Below are 20694 nucleotides of genomic sequence, written 5' to 3'. Positions count from 1 at the left end.
TTTTCCTGTGGACTATCTTTTCCACCTCCTTTCCTTGAACTTTAAGCAAGAGTAAATAGATTTTTTTGACTCAATCTCCTTTCCCATCTGTAAATATATCATTTGTCACATAATGATGGATACACATCAGCAGAAATGCATCATTAGGCCATTTCATCATTATGTGAACATCATAAAATGTACTTACATAAACCTACATGATATAATCTCCTACATACCTAAGCCATAAAATATATATGTTGTCCATTGTTGAACAAAACATTGATATGCTATGCATGACTGCATTTACATCATTTGCCATTAAAGTTCCATCATTGTTTTGAAAGATATATCTCCAAATACAATCCCACTCTGAGGCACTGAGGGTTAGAACCACAATGTAGGAATTTGGAAAGGATGCATTTCAGCCCTTACCAGTGTTGTAAGAATTTACAGAATTTCCACATCATGTACAACCACAAGAATGGGATCCTAATTAGAATAAATTATACACCATATAATATGTATAATATGTCAAAATACATTCTACTGCCTTATGTATCTACAAAGTACAAATAAAAATAAATAAAGAATTTATAGAATTTGACCTAATTATGGAGTCATGGATTGCTTTGTGAGGGAGTCATGGATTGCTTTGTGAGGGAACTATTGAATGAAGTTAAATGTGAAGGATAGAAGTTAACAAAAAAAAAAAAGATATGGGGGTAGAGTTATGTACTATCAAGGAGGAGAAAACAATGACATCAAAGGCCTGTTGTGGACATGAGGGTACACGGCTGGTTTCCAGAGTACTGGGTGACTGGTGAAGAGATGAACAAGAAGACAATGAAGTAAAGTGTAGGACATGAAACTTTTGCATCAGAATCCCTCCAAATGCTTGTTAAAACACACCAAAAACCTGGCTCCCTTGAAGGTTTCTTCATGGATTCTCTAGGCATTGCAACTGGGAAGAGTGAACTCCTCTCTTTCATCTTTGAACAACTAAATTCAAAGCTCAGAATTCAGGGACAGAAAGTTGAATTGGCTAAGCTTGGGTCACATGCCCACTCCTTGGCTGCAAAGGATGAAGGAGTGGTGATGAGAAGACAGTTTGGCAAGAGGAATCTGTTTGGTTTTTCATAGTGGGAAATCAGGGACTTAGATTTATTGTTTCACAAAATCTGCACAAAAGGAAGAGTAAAGATAATTTCCCAAAATGGATCTGGGATCTGGAAATGTTAGAGACAGAAAATAGATGGTGGAAAAAAATAATAACCCAATCAATAAATGGGCTAAGGAAATGAACAGACACTTCACAGAAGAAGAAATGCAATCGATCAACAAACATGAAAAAATGTTCAACATCTCCAGCAATTAGAGAAATGCAAGCCAAAACTACTTAAGATTTCATCTCACTCCAGTCAGAATGGCAATTATCAAGAATATAAGCAATAGTAAGTGTTGGTGAGAATGTGGAAGAAAAGGTACACTCATACATTGATGGTGGGACTGCAAATTGGTGCATCACTATGGAAAGCAGTATGGAGATTCCTCAGAAAACCAGGAATGGAACCACCATTTGACTCACCTATCCCACTCTTCAGTTTATACCCAAAGGACTTAAAAACAGCATACTACAGGGACATATGCACATCAATGTTTATAGTAGCTCAATTCACAATAACTAAACTGTGGAACCAACCTAGATGCCCTTCAACAGATGAATGGATAAAGAAAATGTGGTGCATATACACAATGGAATATTACAGAGTCTTAAAGAAGAATGAAATTATGGCAGTTGCAGGTAAATGGATGGAACTAGAGAATATCATGCTAAGTGAAGTAAGCCAATCCTGCAAACCAAAGGCCAAATGTTTTCTCTGATAAGTAGATGCTGATCTATAGTGTGGGGGTGTAGGGAAGAATGAAGGAACTTTAGATTGTACAGAGGGGAGAGAGGGGAGGAATGGGGATGTAGGGATGGGAAGGACGGTAGAATGAGACAGACTTATTACCCTATATACACGTATGATTACACTAGTGGTGTGATTCTGCACCATGTATAGCCAGAGGAATGAGAAGTTGTGCTCCATTTGTGTACCATGTGTCAAAAAGCATTCTACTGTCATGTATAACTAATTAAAACAAATTTAAAAATTTTTTAAAAATCAAAGAGAAATCAGTAGAATAGAGGAAAGAGACTAGGGAGTGGGAAGAAGAAAGGAAAAGGAGACATGCTGGGAAATGATACTAATCAAATAATATTGTTATATTGTATGCATGTACAACTAAATTGTGCAGATAAAAATGTGGGTGGGGATAGATGGTGATAGCAAACAATTAAACAAACAAAACAAAAAAAAATCACCTATTTTTTTAGGGGAAATAAACTCAATGGGAGCTTGCTATAAGGACATCATGTGATCTATTTTGTGAGATAGTAAATCATGAGGCCTTCATTCCAGAAAGTTCTGCCCCAAAAGAAGGAATGTCATACAGAGAAGTCAGGAAGAAGTAAACAGACAGACTTGCTATGTTTCTCTCAGTCTATTACCCTTAGCTTCTATCTTTTGGTCCAGTTTTCTATATTATGTCTATGCTTTATGGAATCTAAGCCTAAAGATAGTTTTCTCAGGGTCTTTGGGTCTTCATTTCTGAAGGCTCCTGTGTTATATATAAACGTTTGATTAAATAAATGTTATGCCTTATGAAAATTTCCATAATTTCTTTTAATACATTTTGTCAATGTGAATACTTCTAGCTCAATATCAGGCACATTGGGATGCTCAGCAAATGTTACTTGAATTATGTGAGAGTATGGGAAAGTTTAAGAAAAAGAATAGAGAAATTTGGAGAAAGCAATTCAGTTGTTTTTAAATAAAATTTTGTATTAAAGTTTTACACAAACAAAAAATGTGCAATTTTAAGCATACATTGCCATGATTTTTCAGAAACCAGTGTACAAATATCTTAAGAAATAGAGTATTGCTAACCCCCCATAAACCTGCCTTGAACTCTTTTGCAGTCACTAACCCCTAACAACTCAACAGTTATTCTAACACCAAGGATAGATTTTTCTTGTGTAATAATTTCTATATTCTAGCCAAGACTATTTTGGATCAAAATTTGTTACTTACCCAAGACTACTTAGTGTTAATAGTTACGACATATTGAACATTTTCTACTTACCAAGCAGTGTTCTAATCACTTTATACATATTTTAAAATATTTGTTTGTTTATTTATTTTTAGTTTTAGATGGATACATTATTTTGTTTTTATGTGGTGCTAAGGATTGAACCCAGTGCCTCATGCATGCTAGATAAGCACTCTACCACTGTGCCACAACCCCAGCCTTGCTTTACACATATTAAGTAATTTATTCTCATAGCCACTTTGTAAAGTAGGTGTAATAATTATTCCCAATTTACCAATGATGAATCTGAAATACAGAAAAATTAAGCAATCTGCTCAAGGACATGTAGCAACTAAGTGACAGAGTTTGTCAGATGTCTCCAGAGTTAGTGTGATACACTGCACAAACAACATTAAACTGAACCTTAGCAAAATATGACATGTCAGTAGTTTAAAAACACTATTTATGGCCTGTGTTGGTAAATGTAAATGTCAGAATAAAAAATAGGTGGATATAGGGTCTCCTTGACACTAGTTGTCAGACGTCCTTTATATATCAGAGATGAGTAGTCACTGATAGACTCCAGAACCAGACGTGCCTGAGTTTAAACCCCAGCTCCACCACTTACTACCTATGTGACTTTAAGCAGTCAATTCATCTCTGTGTGCCTCTGTTTGCTTTTCTGTAAAATAGAAGCAATAACAGTAAATACATCATAAGATTGTCACAGAGGTTAAATGAAACACTCCTGTCATATGCTATGAGCTCAATTCATTCATTCATTCATCCATCCATCCATTCAACAAATATCTCCTCAGTGTCTACCATGTGCAAAGCACTGTGCTTGGTATTTAAGAAAAATGAGAAGGGGTGGCCTATTATATTTAAAATAGGATTATAGCAAGACCAAGGTAATTCACTGTGACTTTGTTCCAGTCTTAGCTTCTTGGTGAGGACTACCCTGACCCTTGTATTTAGTGCTAACAATCTTCAACCTACCAAAAATAAAGGTTTGGAATTCTGAGTCTCAAGATTTCAACCTTCAACCTACCAGAAATAAAGGTTTGGAATTCTGGGTCTCAAGATTTCAGACTCCAGTGCTGGGGTTGTGGCTCAGTGGTAGAACAGTTGCCTAGCATGTGTGAGGCACTGGGTTCAATCCCCAGCACCACATAAAACATTAAATGAACAAAAGTACAAATCACAAATTTAAAAAAAAAATATTTCAGACTCCATTTTCCAGAGCACACCCTGAATTATCAGTGTTAATGTGTTTTTATTTATATTTTAGGATAGTAATAAATTTACAGAACAAGATAATAATAGTGGTAGCAAACATTTACATAGGTTTAAATCTGTGTCAAGCACTGTTTTAAGGACTTTCTTTCTTTCTTCCTTTCTTCCTTTCTTTCTTTCTTTTTTCTTGCACTGGGGATTGAACTCAGGGGCTCTAAACGACTGAGCCATATCCCCTATTTAGAGACAGAGTTTCACTAAGTTGCTTAGGGTTTCACTAAATTGCTGAGGTTGGCTTTGAACTCCCCATCCTCCTACCTCACCCTCCTGAGCTGCTGGGATTGCCTGCATGCACCACTGCGCCTGGTGTTTTCAAAATATTGACTCTCCCAATCCTCACAAAAGTCTTATGAGCGAGATATAATTATTTACACTGTGCAAATGAGGAAACTGAGGCACAGAGCAATTAGGAAATCTTCTTTAATATGTTAATAAGCAAAAACAATTGGAATCCTTTGAGACATTGTGGAAAACACAAGGCAATTTGAGGGTTTAATATCGAGGAAGATGCCTTGTCCGAATACCAAAAACTAATTCTGATGGACTGCATAATAAAACACATTGACATTAGACCTTTTCCTCTCGCCAACCTTTGTTGACTTTTGTTCTCTAAGAAGGAAAAAGGAGACTGAGAATTGGCCTCAGACACCTGAATGAAACCCTTGCCAGCTCCCTAACACCTGTTAGATTCGGTTCCCAAGAAGTTCTGAAGCTTTGAAATGCATCCTGGTATTGTTCCTAAATCACTCCTTTGTTAGATCTTGATAATTAGATTGTCACTTTCTAAATGTGCTTATACCTCCTTTCACTTGAGATCACAGAGCCAATATTTCCTTTCATCCTCACACTTCCTAGAAAAATACTAGCTTTCCCAAGAATCACTCTTATTATTACTATTTCAGATACCCCAGCCCCACAACTTTGGCCAGGCTCACCGTCATGACCATATTAAGTAACCAGGCTAATTAAAGTTAGAGAAGATCATTTATTTAGTCAACAAAATATGACTGAAATGTAGAATACAATGAGAATCGTGGGCTTATCACCCAATGAAATCCTGGAAGTTGAAAGGAAGTTTTAAAGTAAAAAGAGAGTATTCGGGAGGTGGATAAATGGTAACAATTTTACACTGCCAGTAGTTATTTGTCCCCAACAGGTTTAAATTTCAAGTAAGTTCAAGAGTGGTTTACAGACATTCTTGAGTAATAGATGAGAACCATGGACTGAGAAACAAAGCCCCATCTCCCAGAAGGGCACAGTCAGGGGAAAATGCTGTCCTTAGGACCTTGGCCCCAGGCAGAAATTCTGGCTAAGCCACCACGCACTGACCTGCAAGAGTTTACATGGAGATGGGGGTGGGGTAGAGTGCAATTCCCACATTGTGAGGAATCCTGAACCAAATCCAATTGACCTTCATAATGAGCCTCCATAATGTCACCTTACAAACAAGCCCAGGGATTAACCCTATGCCACTCCCTCTCTGCTCCGCTACAGTCAGCGTCCAGGTGGCTTTGTGAGTCACCCAGACCCTCCGTAATAACCCCACTTGTGGGTGGGGTTGCCTTGTAGTTTCTTGCCCCTTCCCATCCTGACTCAGCTGCCTCTCCCGGTGAGTTACTATTTCTTGCCAGGCAGAAGCCGCCGCGGTGCGGGTCCCACCAGGCATGCTCAGTGCTCTGGCTGAGCTTTGACTGCGGGACAGGCAGTACTGGCCTGTGGAGCGCGTCCCCAGTGCCCTGGTCCCTTTAAATCAGGCCGGCTGGTTGCCAGGCAACAGTGCGGTCCGCGCTGGCGCTGCACTGCGGAGACTCTGCCCCGAGCCGGCCCGGCCGGGTCGCGGTGGCCAACACCGAACGAGGGGCTGCCGCCTGCTGGTGGTGCCCGGCTTCGGGGAAGAGGGGACAGGACTCCCCAGACCGCACCCACGGTTCCAGGTATGTCTGCGGACGGGAAAGCCCGCCCGGGTTCGCCCCTCTTTTTCTCTGGCTCAGGGTGCAAGAGGGCGGGAGCCAAGGAAGACCCCGCTGTAGATTTTTTTTCTCTCTCTCTTTAGAGCCCCAGCCAGAGCTGGAGAGCGTTCGGAAGGAAAAGGAACGGGGCGTGGGAGTGGGAATGTGGAAAAAGGAGTGGGGTCAACAGTTTCGGGCCGCCCACCAGCGACAGAGTCGGGACTGGGGAGGTAAAAAGTACCACCTGCAGTGGGGGGTTCCAGTAGCACCCCGATCTGAGCCACCTTCTCTCCGATGAAAGCAACCATGGCAGGAGTTTCAGTTAACCATTCACATAGAAAACCCCCAAACTATGCATACAAAGATACAGCTTTATAGCAAGAATGTGACTCCCATACTAATAAAGTCTCAGCCTTTGGAATTAAGGTGACTCTGTATCTTTTCTTGCAGAAGGAATAATTTCACACTAACAATAAATAATTGGGGGTTCTAACCGTTCACTGGGCCCAGTTTTCAATGATACTTTGCTTCCCTCTCCATGTCTACAAACAATAGAGAAGACAATTTGTCCTGGGAAGTGACCACTTGACCCTTATTTTAGGACCCTAAAAGATTAAAGCAAAAATCAGGATCACTTCCCTTTTTAATGTTTGCAAATTAACTGCACTGAGGGAGGCAGGCAAGTCCTAGGCTCCAGCCCTTTACTAAGGGTAGCTGGTGGCATGCTCATTAATAACAAGCATGCCACTGCTGTTTCCACCACTGGTGGCTCATTTATTCAATACATGCTGAAGTTGAGGAGGTACTGTGTTGAATAAAATATCACCATGATCTTGTCCCATTTCAAATTTGTGTTGCTTGGAGAAGGAAGATTTAGTAACATAATTGTTGGGGAAATGGGTGGGCAACTTAAAAGGAAAAATTACCTCTAAGTGTCTGGCATCACATTGCAGATAGGCCAAATGACATTTTTAGTGGATCACTGGTTACTTTAATATATATCTCAGATATAAACATGGATTTTGGCATTCTGATTAATTATATTTTCTGATGATGCTGACAAGAGTGGAATTTATTTTCCAGTACAAACTGGAGGACAAGGAGGAAATCCAGTAACAGACCTTGGACCTCAAATAGGGTAAGTACAGTTGTGTTGACTGATATGTTGGTATGTGTGTTTGGAAGCACAGACTCTTACCCAACATAAAACTTCAACCTTTTAACCACATCATCAATCTGCATTGTCAGTACACTTTCAAGAAGGCCTCATAAAAATACAAAAGAAAAAAAATGCCCCAAAGACTTTAGCAAAGCCAAATAAACTTCAAGGGAAAAATTAAAGTTCTTTCCCTCTAAAGTCACCCCCAAATGTCATAATCTAGAGGAGAAATTGTAAGCACTTTAAAAAAAACTCAATTAAAATCAAAGCATTGTAGAATTTTCAGGGAGAATATTAATGAGCATTCCTTCAACAGATATTTATTGAGGGTAACTACAGGGACATAAAATGGATAAGATGTTAGGTGATCCAGTATGGGTATATATAATAAAAGTCTGTAGGAAATGCTTTAAAAACACAGGAAAAACTCAAGAGTGCAAAATAATTCTTGCCAACAATCCTCAAATTAATATTCCAATTGTAATATTTTAAAGAAATTATCTGTGGCTCCAAAAAAAAAAGAGTGGGGGGATTGGAAAGTTCTGGGGGAAAGCAATTGATGGAGAATGTGAATATGTTCGGTTACAGGGAAGACTACCACTTTTCTGCTTAGACAGAATCAATTTAGCTTTAGAAATTTGGAGATGTCAACAACTAACAGAGGAGTTAGGCTAATTCTTCCATGGGGATGAAAATTAAATTAATTTAAAATTGGATTTTAGGTCCCACTATTTACTTTAATTGTAAGTACATTTTCTATGTGTTGGTGGGGATTGAACCCAGGGCCTATGGTAATATGCTATTCGTGTGCTCTACCACTGAGCTACACCCCAACCAAGTACCTACATTTTTTCAAACTTTTTTTTTCTGAGATTTGGTAGCCTCAGGCTTGGCAACTATGGAACACAAATCTTTGGAGATGTGTTAATTTGCTTAAATGACTGGTTTGTATAGAAAGGAGGGTAAGAAAAAGCTAAAAGAAACAAAACCCATTGTTTACAGTACATTTTTAAAATTCTTTCTATTTTCAAGCCAGGTGCAATGATGCATACCTATAATCCCAATGGCTGGGGAGGCTGAGGCAGGAGTTCAGAGCAGCAATTTAGCAAGAGCCTAAGAGATTCAGCTCAACCCTGTCTCTAAATAAAATATTTTTAAAAGGCTGGGGATATGGTTCAGTGGATAGCACCCCTGGGTTCAATCCTAGGTACCAAAAAAAAAAAAAAACCCACCAAATTCTTTGTATTTTTATTTTTATTCATTTATCTTATTCACCTGTGAAATAAGCATATTGTCCCTATTTTACACCTGAAGAATCTGAGGCTTCCAGAAGGTAGATCTTCACTAGTTTCAAAATGTGAAAGCCAAGATACCTAACCTCTTCTGTCTTTTTGTCCACCACAATCCATTCTCTATCCTTTCTCAAGTATTTCCTTTTCCTTGTCCCCACAATTCTGCCCAAGAAAAAAATTATTTCATAAAAAGTCATTTGGGTGTTCATTTTGGTGTTTAATGTTTTTTTTCAAGTGAGCAGAATAGGGTGAAGAAGGGGGAAGTTCCCCTAGAGGGGCCAGATCAGAATCTTCTGAGGATAGAGGGTAATAATGACACTGTTCTGTACCTGGAAACAGTAGAAGCAGGGGAAAAAAGATTGAGAACCACTGCTTTTAATTAGGGAAAAAACTGAACAACTGAGCAAAGGAACAAGGCTGGTGACTTCATTTGGAGCACAGTTTTTTGTTTTTTTTTTCCTATTTTGGCTGAGCAGTTTTTCTGAGGGTGGAGAGAACTGAAACCATCTGAGAATAAAGGAAGAAAGTTTCTTGGGCTGAGAGGAGCCCTTTGTCTTTACCTTATTGCCCCTGGGCAGGGACGAAAGCCAGACCTTAAGTTGAGGGCTGCTGAATGGCTGAGGAGAGTGACAGAAGGTTGCTCAACATGGATTGAAGATGACCTTTTCCAACTATTATTTCCAGTTTACAAAATTTAAGAGGAAGGACCCCTATGAGGTGAAAAAAAAAAAAGCCTTTTGTGTTCTTCCAGAGCTGTTTCCCAGTCCCTGCCTACCTCTCCCTGGAAGAACAATCCCTTTTTTCAGGCAGATCTAGATTTATACAAAAAGTCCTGAAAATTTGAAACAAAATTCTAAGGTAAGTAGGATAAAGCAACAGAGAAAACATCTTTGACTTATGTCGGCAAATTTTTCTAAAGCATGTGATTTAAAATATAAATATTTTAGAAAACAAATACTTAAATTTCATACCCATCTTGATATGAACATACTCTCCTGGGCCCCCACTTTGAAAATGAAAGTGAGATGGGTTTTTGAATTTCTTCTTTTACAATAAACAGTAGTGTATTATCTTCTAGAGCTATTTGATTGAGGATAGATATGTGTTCACCTAAGATCTTTATGGAATGATATACCTAAAGATTCATAATAAATTATCACTCTGCTTAGTTATCAACATTTATATTATGTTACATCACATTACATTATAAATTAATTTTTTCAGTGGTTCCCAAATTGTTTTGCTGAACTCCTGGGCACAAGTGATTCTCCTACCTCAGTCTCCCCAGTAATCAAATTCTTTTTTGTTTGTTTGTTTTGATACCATGGATTTAACCATGGTGTTAAATTGTTGTTAACTACTAAGCAACATCCCCAGCCCTTTTAAATATTTTATCTAGAGACAAGATCTTAGCAAGAGACAGTTGCTAAGTTACTTAGGGACTCACTAAGTTGGTGAGGCTAGTTTTAAACTCATGATCCTCCTGCCTCAGCCTCCTGAACCACTGGGATCTCAAGTGTGTGCCACTGTACCTGGCAGAATCAAATTCTTAGATAAATATAAACCACCTTCATGTAACAAGAGATCCCCTACTCCACAAAAATGTCCTAACTTTTTGCCACTGCATAAAAAGGTCACCAGAGGATTAGCAAGGAAGGTGGAATGTAATGGACATCATTATCCAAAGTACATGTATAAAGGCTTGAATTGGGTGTCAACCTACTTTATATACAAACAGAGATATGAAAAATTGTGGTATACATGTGTAATAAAAATTTTAATACAAAAAACAAAGTACATGTATAAAGATATGAATTGGTATGAACATACTTTATATACAAAATATATGAAAAATTGTGCTCTATATGTATAATAAGAATTGTAATGCATTCCACTGTCTTATATTTAAAAAATAAAATCAATAATAAAAAAAGGTCACCAGAGAGCCAGGCATGGTGGCATATGCCTATAATCCCAGTGGCTTGAGAGGCTGAGGCAGGAGGATTGAAGGTTCAAAGCCAGCCTCAGCAACTCAGTAAGGCTTTAAGCAACTCACTGAGACCTGTCTCTAAATAAAATACAAAAAAGGCTGGGGACATAGCTCAGTGGTTAGGTGCCCTGGGTTTAAAAAAAAAGAAAAAAAAAAAGGTCACCAGAAAATAAATGACGTTGTTTTCAGTGACATGCTAATAGGAACCATCAGAAGTTTGTTAATAATTCATGTTAGACACAAATGAATAATTGTAGTTATATTATAGACACCCATGCCTTACCTTAATTGTGCAGTCCCAAGGATTTTAGGGGGATTACTTTCTTAGAAGACCACTCATTTATTTTTGTCATGTGATTTTATATGTATTTTTAAATTTCTTTTAGTCATTGATGGACCTTTATTTTATTTATTTATTTATATATGGTGCTGAGACTCAAACCCAGTGCCTCACACATACTAGGCAAAGGCTCTACCCCTGAGCCACAGCCCCAGCCCTGATTTTATGTAGTTTTTCTCTCTCTGTTCTGTTTTGTTTCTTCAAATTTTTTTTTTCTCTTGGGCCTCCTTCCCATACCATTCCTTTCTTTGGGCCTCAATGTAGACACTTACAATATCAAATGTTCACAACTGCCTAGCTAAAAAGGTGTTTATACTTACTTTTTTTTTTTGGTACTAGGGATTGAACCCAGGGGATGCTTAACCACTGAGCCACATCCCCACCCCCCCTTTAAAAAAAATATATATATATATATATTTATTTATTTTTATGTGGTGCTGAGGATCAAACCCAGTGCCTCAAATGTTTGAGGTAGGCGCTCTACCACTGACCCACAACCCCAGCCCCTCAGCCCCGTTTTTATATTTTACTTAGAGACAGGGTCTTGCTGAGTTTCTTAGGGCCTTGATAAATTTCTGGGGCTGGCTTTGAACTCCTGATCATCCTGCCTCAGCCTCCTGAGCTGCTAGGATTACAGGTGTGCACCACCAGGCCTGGCTACAGTTTCAATAATGGCTTCTGGTTTGGTTTGACTTCAGCTGCAACAAATTACCTAGTCAAGTTTATTGAGGAAAAATATGGCTGCCAGCCCAAGGTAGAAGAAAGTCATTATTCCAAAGCATATTCCTTGTCCTTGCCAGAGAGTGTTAATTCCATACTTGTTCTGCGTAAAAAATAAAACAGTGCAGTTGGTGAAGAGAAATGAGGCCAGGCTTTGTGGTGCATGCCTGTAATTCCAGTTACTCTGGAGGCTGAGGCAGGAGGATCACAAGTTTGAGGCTACCTGGGTAACTTAGCAAGACCCTGTCTCAAATTAAAATAAAAAATAAAGCGCTGGGGATGTAGCTCAGAGGTATAATGTTCCTGGGTTCAATCCCCAGAACTAAGAAAGAGAGAGAGACAGAGGGAGAACATGAATGTGACTGGCAGCTTTTACCCCACTCTGGACTTTGTGATACTCTTGACTAAATTTGTGAACAAGTCCTTAAAGGGTATCTTGCCAATGAAAGAAAGCAGTTGAGGGAGGAGCAGCTTAGAGACCCCTTGACCTTATTCTGTGTAAACCATAGGAGAGAAATTCCAAAAGGCTTTTCAAACCTTTCTCTTTCTATCCTTTGATATGAAATACGCAGTTCTCCTTACCCTCCCCCCTTCCTTTTCTGTCTTTCCTTTTGTGGCTTTTAAAAAGATACCTAAGCTCTAAAAGTAGTGGGTTGTTTTCTTTCAGTTTGTGGAATGAAACCTAGCAGATGAGTAAAGAGGAATTTAAAATAAGCACTGAGCTGGAGACAGGATTTCAGATTTACCACCACAGGCTTTGTGACCTTGGTCTAGTCATTTAATTTCTCTGAGACTCTGTTACAAAATGACTCTCCCCAGTCCTTTGAAAATCCCTGGCTGTATAGGATTCATTGGAAGGCATTTCCTTTCAGACACCCTGGAAATTCTATAAGGCTCAAGGAGGAAAGCTAGTAAAAATCAAAAAGGGTGTGTATGTGTGTGTCTCCAGAGATTTGTGGAAAGGGTGAACAGAGATGCCACTTTTTCAAGGAGCAAAATTATTAATGAAGAGAGTTTTCTATGTTAACTTCTATCTATACCCAGATGTCTATCTCAGGTGTTTTATTACTGCTATCTCCAGGTATAAAGTAAGTGGTCTCACCTGGCTTGGCCCTGTGCTCACTTGCTTCCTGATCAATCCCACCAATGTCTTTCATCCAGAATTAAGTAAGAGGAATAAGAATCTCTCTGCTATTGTTACTGGATTAGCACTATTTTTGCTTTTTTACAGAATTGTGTGGTAAAAATTTGCCTGCTAAAAAAATGTGCCTGGCAAGTAGCATCGTACTCATTTCTCCTGTCTCTGTCCCTTTCCTTCATGATTGCTGTTAATAATCTGTATTCTTACTTCTATAAAGGATGGAAGCCAGAATTAATGATAATCTTCTCCTTTAAGAACAGATAGAACCAGGCATGGTGGCTCATGCCTGGAATCCCAGGGACTCAGGAAGCTGAGACAGAGTTCACACTCAGCCTCAGCAAATTAACAAGGCCCTAGGCAACTCAGAGAGATCCTGTCTCTAATAAAATATGAAAAAGGGCTGGGGATGTGGCTCAGTGGTTAAGTGCCCCTGAGTTCAATCCCTGGTACCAGAAAAAAAAATGGATCAAAGATGCTTCTGGATTGTGACTGGTAGAATAATAAAAGTCAGAAAGGACTATTTCAAGAAAAAGGAGATGATATTCCAGTGGCAAATATATACCACAAATTTCACATCTGAGTTAATCACTATAGTCTGGTTGAATAAATGTGTGTGTGTGTGTGTTTTGCTAGGGATGGAACCCAGGGCCTCACATATGAAGGCAAGAGTTCTCCCACTGAGCTACATCCCCAGTTCTGATTGACTGAACTTTGTGTGTGTGTGTGTGTGTGTGTGTGTGTGTGTGTGTGTGTGTGTGTGTGTGTTGCTGGGGATGAAACCTAGGCCTCACACATGTTAGGCAATTGCTCTACCGCTGAGCTACAACCTCAGTTCTGATTGACTAAACTTTAATAGAGCTTGGTTTATGCCTTTTTCATAATCATTTTAATATCTTCACTGAATTTTTCATCTCTAAAGACTTTATTTTAAGAATATTTTTATCTTTCCTTTTCCTGAAAGCCAAGTACAGATGCACCCTTGGGATAGTGAGTCCCTTCATTCTCTTTGTTTGTGTGTGAGGGTGGAAGGGAGGGGGCATATTCAATATCTGTATGTATCAAGTTTATTCATTCATTGCCAAAGTAGGGAAAACCTGTTATTTAAACTTCTGGGCTAAAAAAGAATAGATGAGAGATAATACACCAAAAAATCATTTACTCAGGGCCATGGGATGATTCCATGTGTGTGGGCCCATGGATGTACACACCCATGTGCTTTTCTATGTTTTCCAAAATTGCTACAAATAACGAAAGACTATATTAATTTAAAAATAAATTTCATTACCAGAAGAAAATAAAATGACATTTGCATGCATGGATAAAAGAGATGTAGGCAGGGGCTGGGGTTGTGGCTCAGTGGTTGAACACTTGCCTCACATGTATAAGGCACTGGGTTCAATCCTCAGAACCACATAAAGATAAATTAATTAATTAACTAAAGATATTATGTCCATCTACAACTAAAGAAATATTTTTTTAAAAAGATGCAGGCATACTTGGATTTTTCTCAGTGGTGATTTTATATGTGTGTGTGTGTGGGGGGGCAGGGGCTGGTCAGTATATAAAATGAACAAAATGACTCCCTCCTTCTCCCTACTCTTTTTGGGTAGCTGCAGTTATCCATTTGGTGGATTGAGATGCTTGGGTCCTTCTTTCTCTCTTCCCTCTGAGTTAGTTACTGATCAAATATTTCAGTGTATTAGGAAAACTGTACATTAAAGATTCCATTTGAGTAGGAAAGACTCCTTATAAAACAAAATAATTATCTGTTAATTTTTATAAGGATGTTGGTTGTCACTTAATATGCTAAGCTTTCACCTAAAAACTATACTCAGAGTCAATATCTTGAGAAAATACATGTGATGGCATTAATATTTTCAAATGTTGACATTAGGTTCTCATCAGGAAATTGCTGCCAAAACAGATAGAATTCTGTACACTTGGCAATGTTGCCTGAAAGCAAAGCCCAAGACTGGAATAGCAGGAATTTATAGGTCAAGACAGAAGGACATTTGGCAGAGTTAATCTTAAGAAAGTCTGCATGGTATACTATACCCAAAGTAGCTCATATTGCATTAAAACCTGATGTTTTAGTCACCTTAAAGAATGAGTAAACAGTAGTCCCATCCAAAAGTACTTGAGAAAATCAGATATATTGAAAGCATGGGTGCTAACTATATTAGCCTATTAATTTCACATCACTTATTATTTGATGTGTTCAGTTGCTTCTTCATAGAATCACTTCATTTACAATAAGTAGCTAGATGTATCAATTCACTGGTTATATTTCATATGGTAGAAAAATTTTAAAGTTAAAAGGGTCTATAGAGGCTCTAATTTTCAGATAGTATAGTATGAAAAAGTGAATCTGTTACAGGCAGTTAACTACAGGGATACTGAGATGAAGAAATGCTATGAATGTTAGAAAATTTTTCTCAAACTATTTTACAGAAGCAAGGTAAAGTTAAATCTAGACTAGAAACAATGATAATAAAGTGAACAAAATATAAGTAGCATTACACAGAAAACAAAAGAATGGAATTAGCAGTTTTTAGTTGCATTAATGTATCCTGGGAAATACAGATAAACTTCTGCTCAGAGTCTATTCTTTTACCAAAATAAAAATTAAGATATAGTATATATTTTGAGATTTATTTTCTGTACTCTTAAAAATTTATATTTTTTTCAAGTGACCACAAAGAAGGACAAAAGTGAAGTATCATGGTGCCATTATTTGTAAATTCAAATTAGTGTTTGAATGTATAGTGTCATAGGGGTTAGAGAAATAATTTTGCCCTAAATGAGCTCAAATTGTTCCAAACTATTATAAATTTCTCTTTGAATAAATAGGTGTAGCTGAGTAATATGGATTTATGATATAACCAGAAGGTCTCTAAAAGAGCTTTCACATAAAATATAATGCTGTTATAGAAAAAAACTTGCTGATTAGATGGTTGGGTGTATAATAAAATCTGTCATCAGTTTGCATAGTGTTTCATACTGTAGAAATAACCCTTGCAAGCTGAAACCATGGAAAGATATTTTAATAATCAATTGTAAAATGTATTTGTGTTACATTAATTTTAAAATACATTCTTGATTGATTTTTGTATTATTTTGTTTTTGTTAAAATATTGGAAACTTTATTACTGTTGGTTTTAAATTTAAAAAGAGAAAAGTAAAACTGATATGTAACTGTAAGCAAAAATACCAAAATCTTAAAAAAGAGTCTGTATTGGCCATTTTTATCGGAGAAAACTGAGGTCATAGTCACTCTGTGAATTAGAGAGAGGGCCAGCTCTCAAATGGTTAAGTTCCTTTGCCTGTGAACCAGCATCCTTACTTATTTCTTTCTACAGCAGTGTAAGTAATGTGCCTTGATTTTAAATTCTGTTTTTCAGGAATTGGAAAAGGTGCCTAAAGAAATGGATGCTAGAAGAAAACACTGGAAGGAGAATATGTTTACTCATCGTTTTAGCGCACAGGATGTTCTAGAAGAGGCTTCTAACACTGAATCTTCTTGTGAACCAATAGTTGTAGATAACACCAAGAGAATGGAAGGAAATTATAATCTGTCCAGTAGAAAGTTTCAGGAAGAAAATAAATTTAAGAGGAAAGAATATGTTTCTCAACTAAATGAAAGAGAACAAGAACCAAATTTAAGAGAGAGAAGGATAAACATGTCAAAGAATGAGCCAGACATAAAGTCTGTCTCCAGTGAATCATTTAATTTGGATGTTGTATCAGAAGAAAGCTTAAACAGAATAGAAGACTCCTGTGCCTGGAGTAAAGAAGATTTACCAATCATACCACGACAAGCCCCAAGGAAGAAAGTAACTGAAGGAATGTCTCCAAAACTTCGCCTAAACCTTTTAAATGAAGAACTAGAAGAACTTAATATGAAATGCAGAAAAATAGAAGAGGAATTTGAAAATGCTGAAAAAGAACTTTTGAACTCCAAGAAAGAAGTTTCTGTGAAATCCCTAAATTTTCAAGAGACAGGGACAGATACTTTGAAGAATGACAGGGAACTTCAAGCTTTAAAAAATGACCTATCTGAAAAAGCGACAGATGTAAAAAACTTAACTGAGGAGCTCCAGCAAGCCAAAGAAGTTATCCACAACTTGAACCTAGAGAACAGAAATTTAAAAGAAGCTGTTAGGAAATTAAAGCGTCAAACTGAAATAGGGAATGCTCTCCTAAAAGAAGAAATGAAATTGTATTATGAATTAGAAATGGACAAGATCCGCGGAGAGCTGGATGCCATCAAGAATGAACTGAGAGCTGAGAAGACCCTGCAAGCAAGAAATAACAAAGCCCTGGAATTGCTTAGAAAACACTTTGCTACCGTGATAAGGTCACCAGACACCCTTAACCACTTTACTGGAGATTTTTTTTAAAGTTAAAAAAAGCCTTTCATTAACAAGTTATTGAGCCAAATCAATGATTATTATGCTATCTTTGTATACTACTTAAAATGTATGTAATGGGATGTAATTTTCACTTTTGCTGCATCAAAATATCTGTAAAACATAGATGTTCATTTCAAAGTTTCTGCTTTCTAATGAAGTGATTTCGAGAATACAAATGGACATGAAGCCTGAGAAATTTCTTTTGTATATCCATAAATATATATACATATATATCTATATTTGAGTCAAAAACACATAGTGATTCACCAGATCAATTATGAATACAAATCAACAGTCATTTTTTGATCCTGTGAGCAATATGTTCTTGGCACATGGATATTCTCCCATCTGTGTTCATTGATGTTAACAATAAAAATATTGTTTATGTGTATAAGCATAACATATGTCTGTGAGTCTCTTAGTTGCCTGTTCAAACTCAATGGAATACCAAAAATGTATCTGCTTTCTTTGGGGTCTAACCTTAATTAGGCACATGTAAACATCTCAGGAAAAAATGCAGTTTTTTTCTCCCTCCTGCTGTTTTCCATGCTTTCTCCTTTGACCTGGACATGGTTCCCATAGACTAGAAGACGACTGAGAGACATTGCTGTGACCTTTGCTAGAGCCCTGCTTTTTCAGCTAGTGGCTCTTGCATTATCTCATGTTGACCAGCAAGGGGCGTTGTTTACACAGTTCTTCCGAAATTCCACCAGGAGAAAATGCCTAAGTTCCTTGCTCAGCTTCTATCACCAGACCCAGACTACAGTGAAAGATGTTGGATGTCATCTAGATAAGTTTTCAATGAGTTAGCTTGATTTATATAGTCATCCAGCCCTGTAAGGGGCCCAGGCAATGACATTTTGTTTTATACTTATGAAGACTACAAATGTACTGCCTCTGCCCTTTGGTGGAAATGATGGTCAGCTGATTCTTTACATTTGTTTGTATCAATCATCAAGATTTCTTATACTTGGAGTTCCATTGGCATGATATTTTTAGGCCAAATGAACCAAATGTAATCACAGATTATGAGGGTGGGATACAATTGTAAGAGTTTGGGTATCTTTCCAAAAGGGAAAATCCCCAAACTGGGAGCTAAGACACATTGATTCTAGTGCTTGTTCTCCCATCAACTAATTAACCTCCTCGGCCATAAAGTTCTCATTTGTAAAATGATGGAGTTGAGATCTTTCATCATGATTTTTTTTTTTCAGAGCTGCACATGTTAGTATAGATCTGTAGTCCCAGCTACTTAGGAGGCTGATACAGGAGGATCCCTTGAGCTCAGGAGTTTGTGGCTAGGCTGGACAACTCATTGAGACACATTCTGTCTCAAAGTTTCTGTTCAGTTTTAATGTTCCGTGATTTCACCTCAATGATTTTATTTGCAAGTGTAACTATAGCTGTGACAAAGTAAAATTCCCACCATATCTGGTACATTCAATTCTTTTTTTGGTACCAGGGATTGAACTCAGGGGCACTCAGCCACTGACCCACAGTCCTATTTTGTATTTTATTTAGAGACAGGGTCTCACTGAGTTGCTTAGTGCCTCACTGTTGCTGAAACTGGCTTTGAACTTGTGATTCTCCTGCCTCAGCCTTCTGAGCCACTGAGATTACAGTCATGTGCCACCACACCTGGCAGGTGCATTCAGTTCTTATACTTCAAGGATCTATTTTGCCAAGAAAATATAAGCAGGCTCTTTTTAAAAAATATTTATTTTTTAGTTTTAGGTGTACACAATGCCTTTATTTTATTTTTATGTGCTGCTGAGGATCAAACCCAGTGCCTCACAAATGCTAGGTGAGTACTCTACCCCTGAGCCACAACCCCAGCCCCCAAGCAGGCTCTTTTTGTAGTTTGAAAATCTCCAACTACTGTGTCAATAAATCAGTGGAGTGAGTAAATGATGCCTTTTCTCCTCCTTTCTCTTCTTCTTTCTCTATTCATTGAGATCAGGGAAAGCACTGAATGGACACTGTCCTTCCTTGAATGCTAGTATGCTGACCTGGAGGCCGAATTGGGCTTGGCTGGCCTGGGAAGTCTGGACTAAATTGGAAGATGATAATCTTTGGAGCTTTCTGACCTAATCCTGATCAATTTAACACAGGCTCCAGCAGCCTGCTTCAAAGAGGGAGATGATTTTCAGGTTTTTGGTGGTCACTGGCTTCCCTGCAAGGGTCTATGCACAAAAGCAAACTAGGAACCTTTTGCCCTATATGACTCTCTTCCTTATTGCCCCCTTAAAATTATCCCTTTGCCCTTGCCCCCTAAAGACTCTCCTTCTGGAGTTGAGGTTGTGGTAGAGCACTTGCCTAGCATGTGTGAGGCACTGGGTTTGATCCTCAGCACCACATAAAAATAAATAAAGTTATTGTGTCCAACTACACCTAAAAATAAATATTTAAAAAACAAAAAACAAGGAGGGGGAACATGGGAGGAATAGATGAGCTCTAGATAGGGCAGAGGGATGGCAGGGGAAGGGAGGGGACAGAGGGTTAGAAATGATGGTGGAATGTGATGGTCATTATTATCCAAAGTACAGGTATGAAGACACGAATTGGTGTGAGTATACTTTGTATACAACCAGAGATATGAAAAATTGTGCTCTATATATGTAACATGAATTGTAATTTATTCTGATGTCATGTATAAATAAAAAATTAATTAAAATCAAACAAATAGTTGGGGATGTAGCTCAGTTGGTAGAGTGCTTGCCTTGCATGCACAAGGCCCTGTGTTTAATCCCTAGCACCACAAAAACAAACAAACAAACAAATAAAAAGACTCTCTTCCCCTGGATGCTAGTGTGCAGAGGTGCTTATGTGTTTAAAAATAGTTCACATTGTATTAAGCCACTAGGTTTGATATTCTCAATATAATTCTTTTTACGGTGTTGGGGATCATACCCAGGGCCTCACTAATGCTAGGTAATGTTCTACTACTGAGCTACATCCCAGCCCTAATAGTTTGAAAAAAATGTATATGGGGGTGCATAGGGTGATTGAACCCAGGGGTACTTAACTACTGAGCCACATACCCAGTCCTTTTACTTTTTTATTTTGATACAGGGTGTCCCTAAGTTGCTTACAGCCTCACTAAGCTGAAGCTGGTGTCAAATTTGTGATCCTCCTTCAGCCTCTCGAGCTGCAGGGATTATAGGTGTGGGACAATGCACCCGGCATTTCAGATCTTTCACTCTAGGAGAATTTCTGTTTAAGGTTTTCAGTGGCAATTAGCTTTATCTTTCACAAGTGTGCACTTGGTGTGGGGGTGGCAG

General features: G+C 38.1%; 1 protein-coding gene across 2 annotated transcripts; it reads left to right on the top strand.

Moving 5' to 3' along the window:
* Positions 1–6175: 6175 nt before the first annotated feature.
* Ccdc160 (coiled-coil domain containing 160) lies at positions 6176–17813 on the top strand. Of its 2 annotated transcripts, XM_013363962.4 has the most exons (4): positions 6177–6344; positions 6464–6589; positions 7443–7497; positions 16403–17813. In XM_013363962.4, exon 4 carries the CDS (start codon positions 16427–16429, stop codon positions 17399–17401), a length of 975 nt encoding a protein of 324 aa, XP_013219416.1. In that variant the 5' UTR covers positions 6177–6344; positions 6464–6589; positions 7443–7497; positions 16403–16426; the 3' UTR covers positions 17402–17813. The 2 variants fall into 2 exon arrangements, with proteins under 2 accessions (XP_005337741.1, XP_013219416.1); XM_005337684.5 differs by lacking the exon at positions 6464–6589 and having other exon boundaries at positions 6176–6344.
* The last annotated feature ends 2881 nt before the right edge of the window (positions 17814–20694 follow it).

The sequence above is a fragment of the Ictidomys tridecemlineatus genome, chromosome X (genome assembly GCF_052094955.1).
Source record: "Ictidomys tridecemlineatus isolate mIctTri1 chromosome X, mIctTri1.hap1, whole genome shotgun sequence".
Taxonomy (NCBI): Eukaryota; Metazoa; Chordata; class Mammalia; order Rodentia; family Sciuridae; genus Ictidomys; species Ictidomys tridecemlineatus.
The sequence above is the reverse complement of the archived record's forward strand: the minus strand, read 5'-3'. Positions and strand labels throughout refer to the sequence as shown.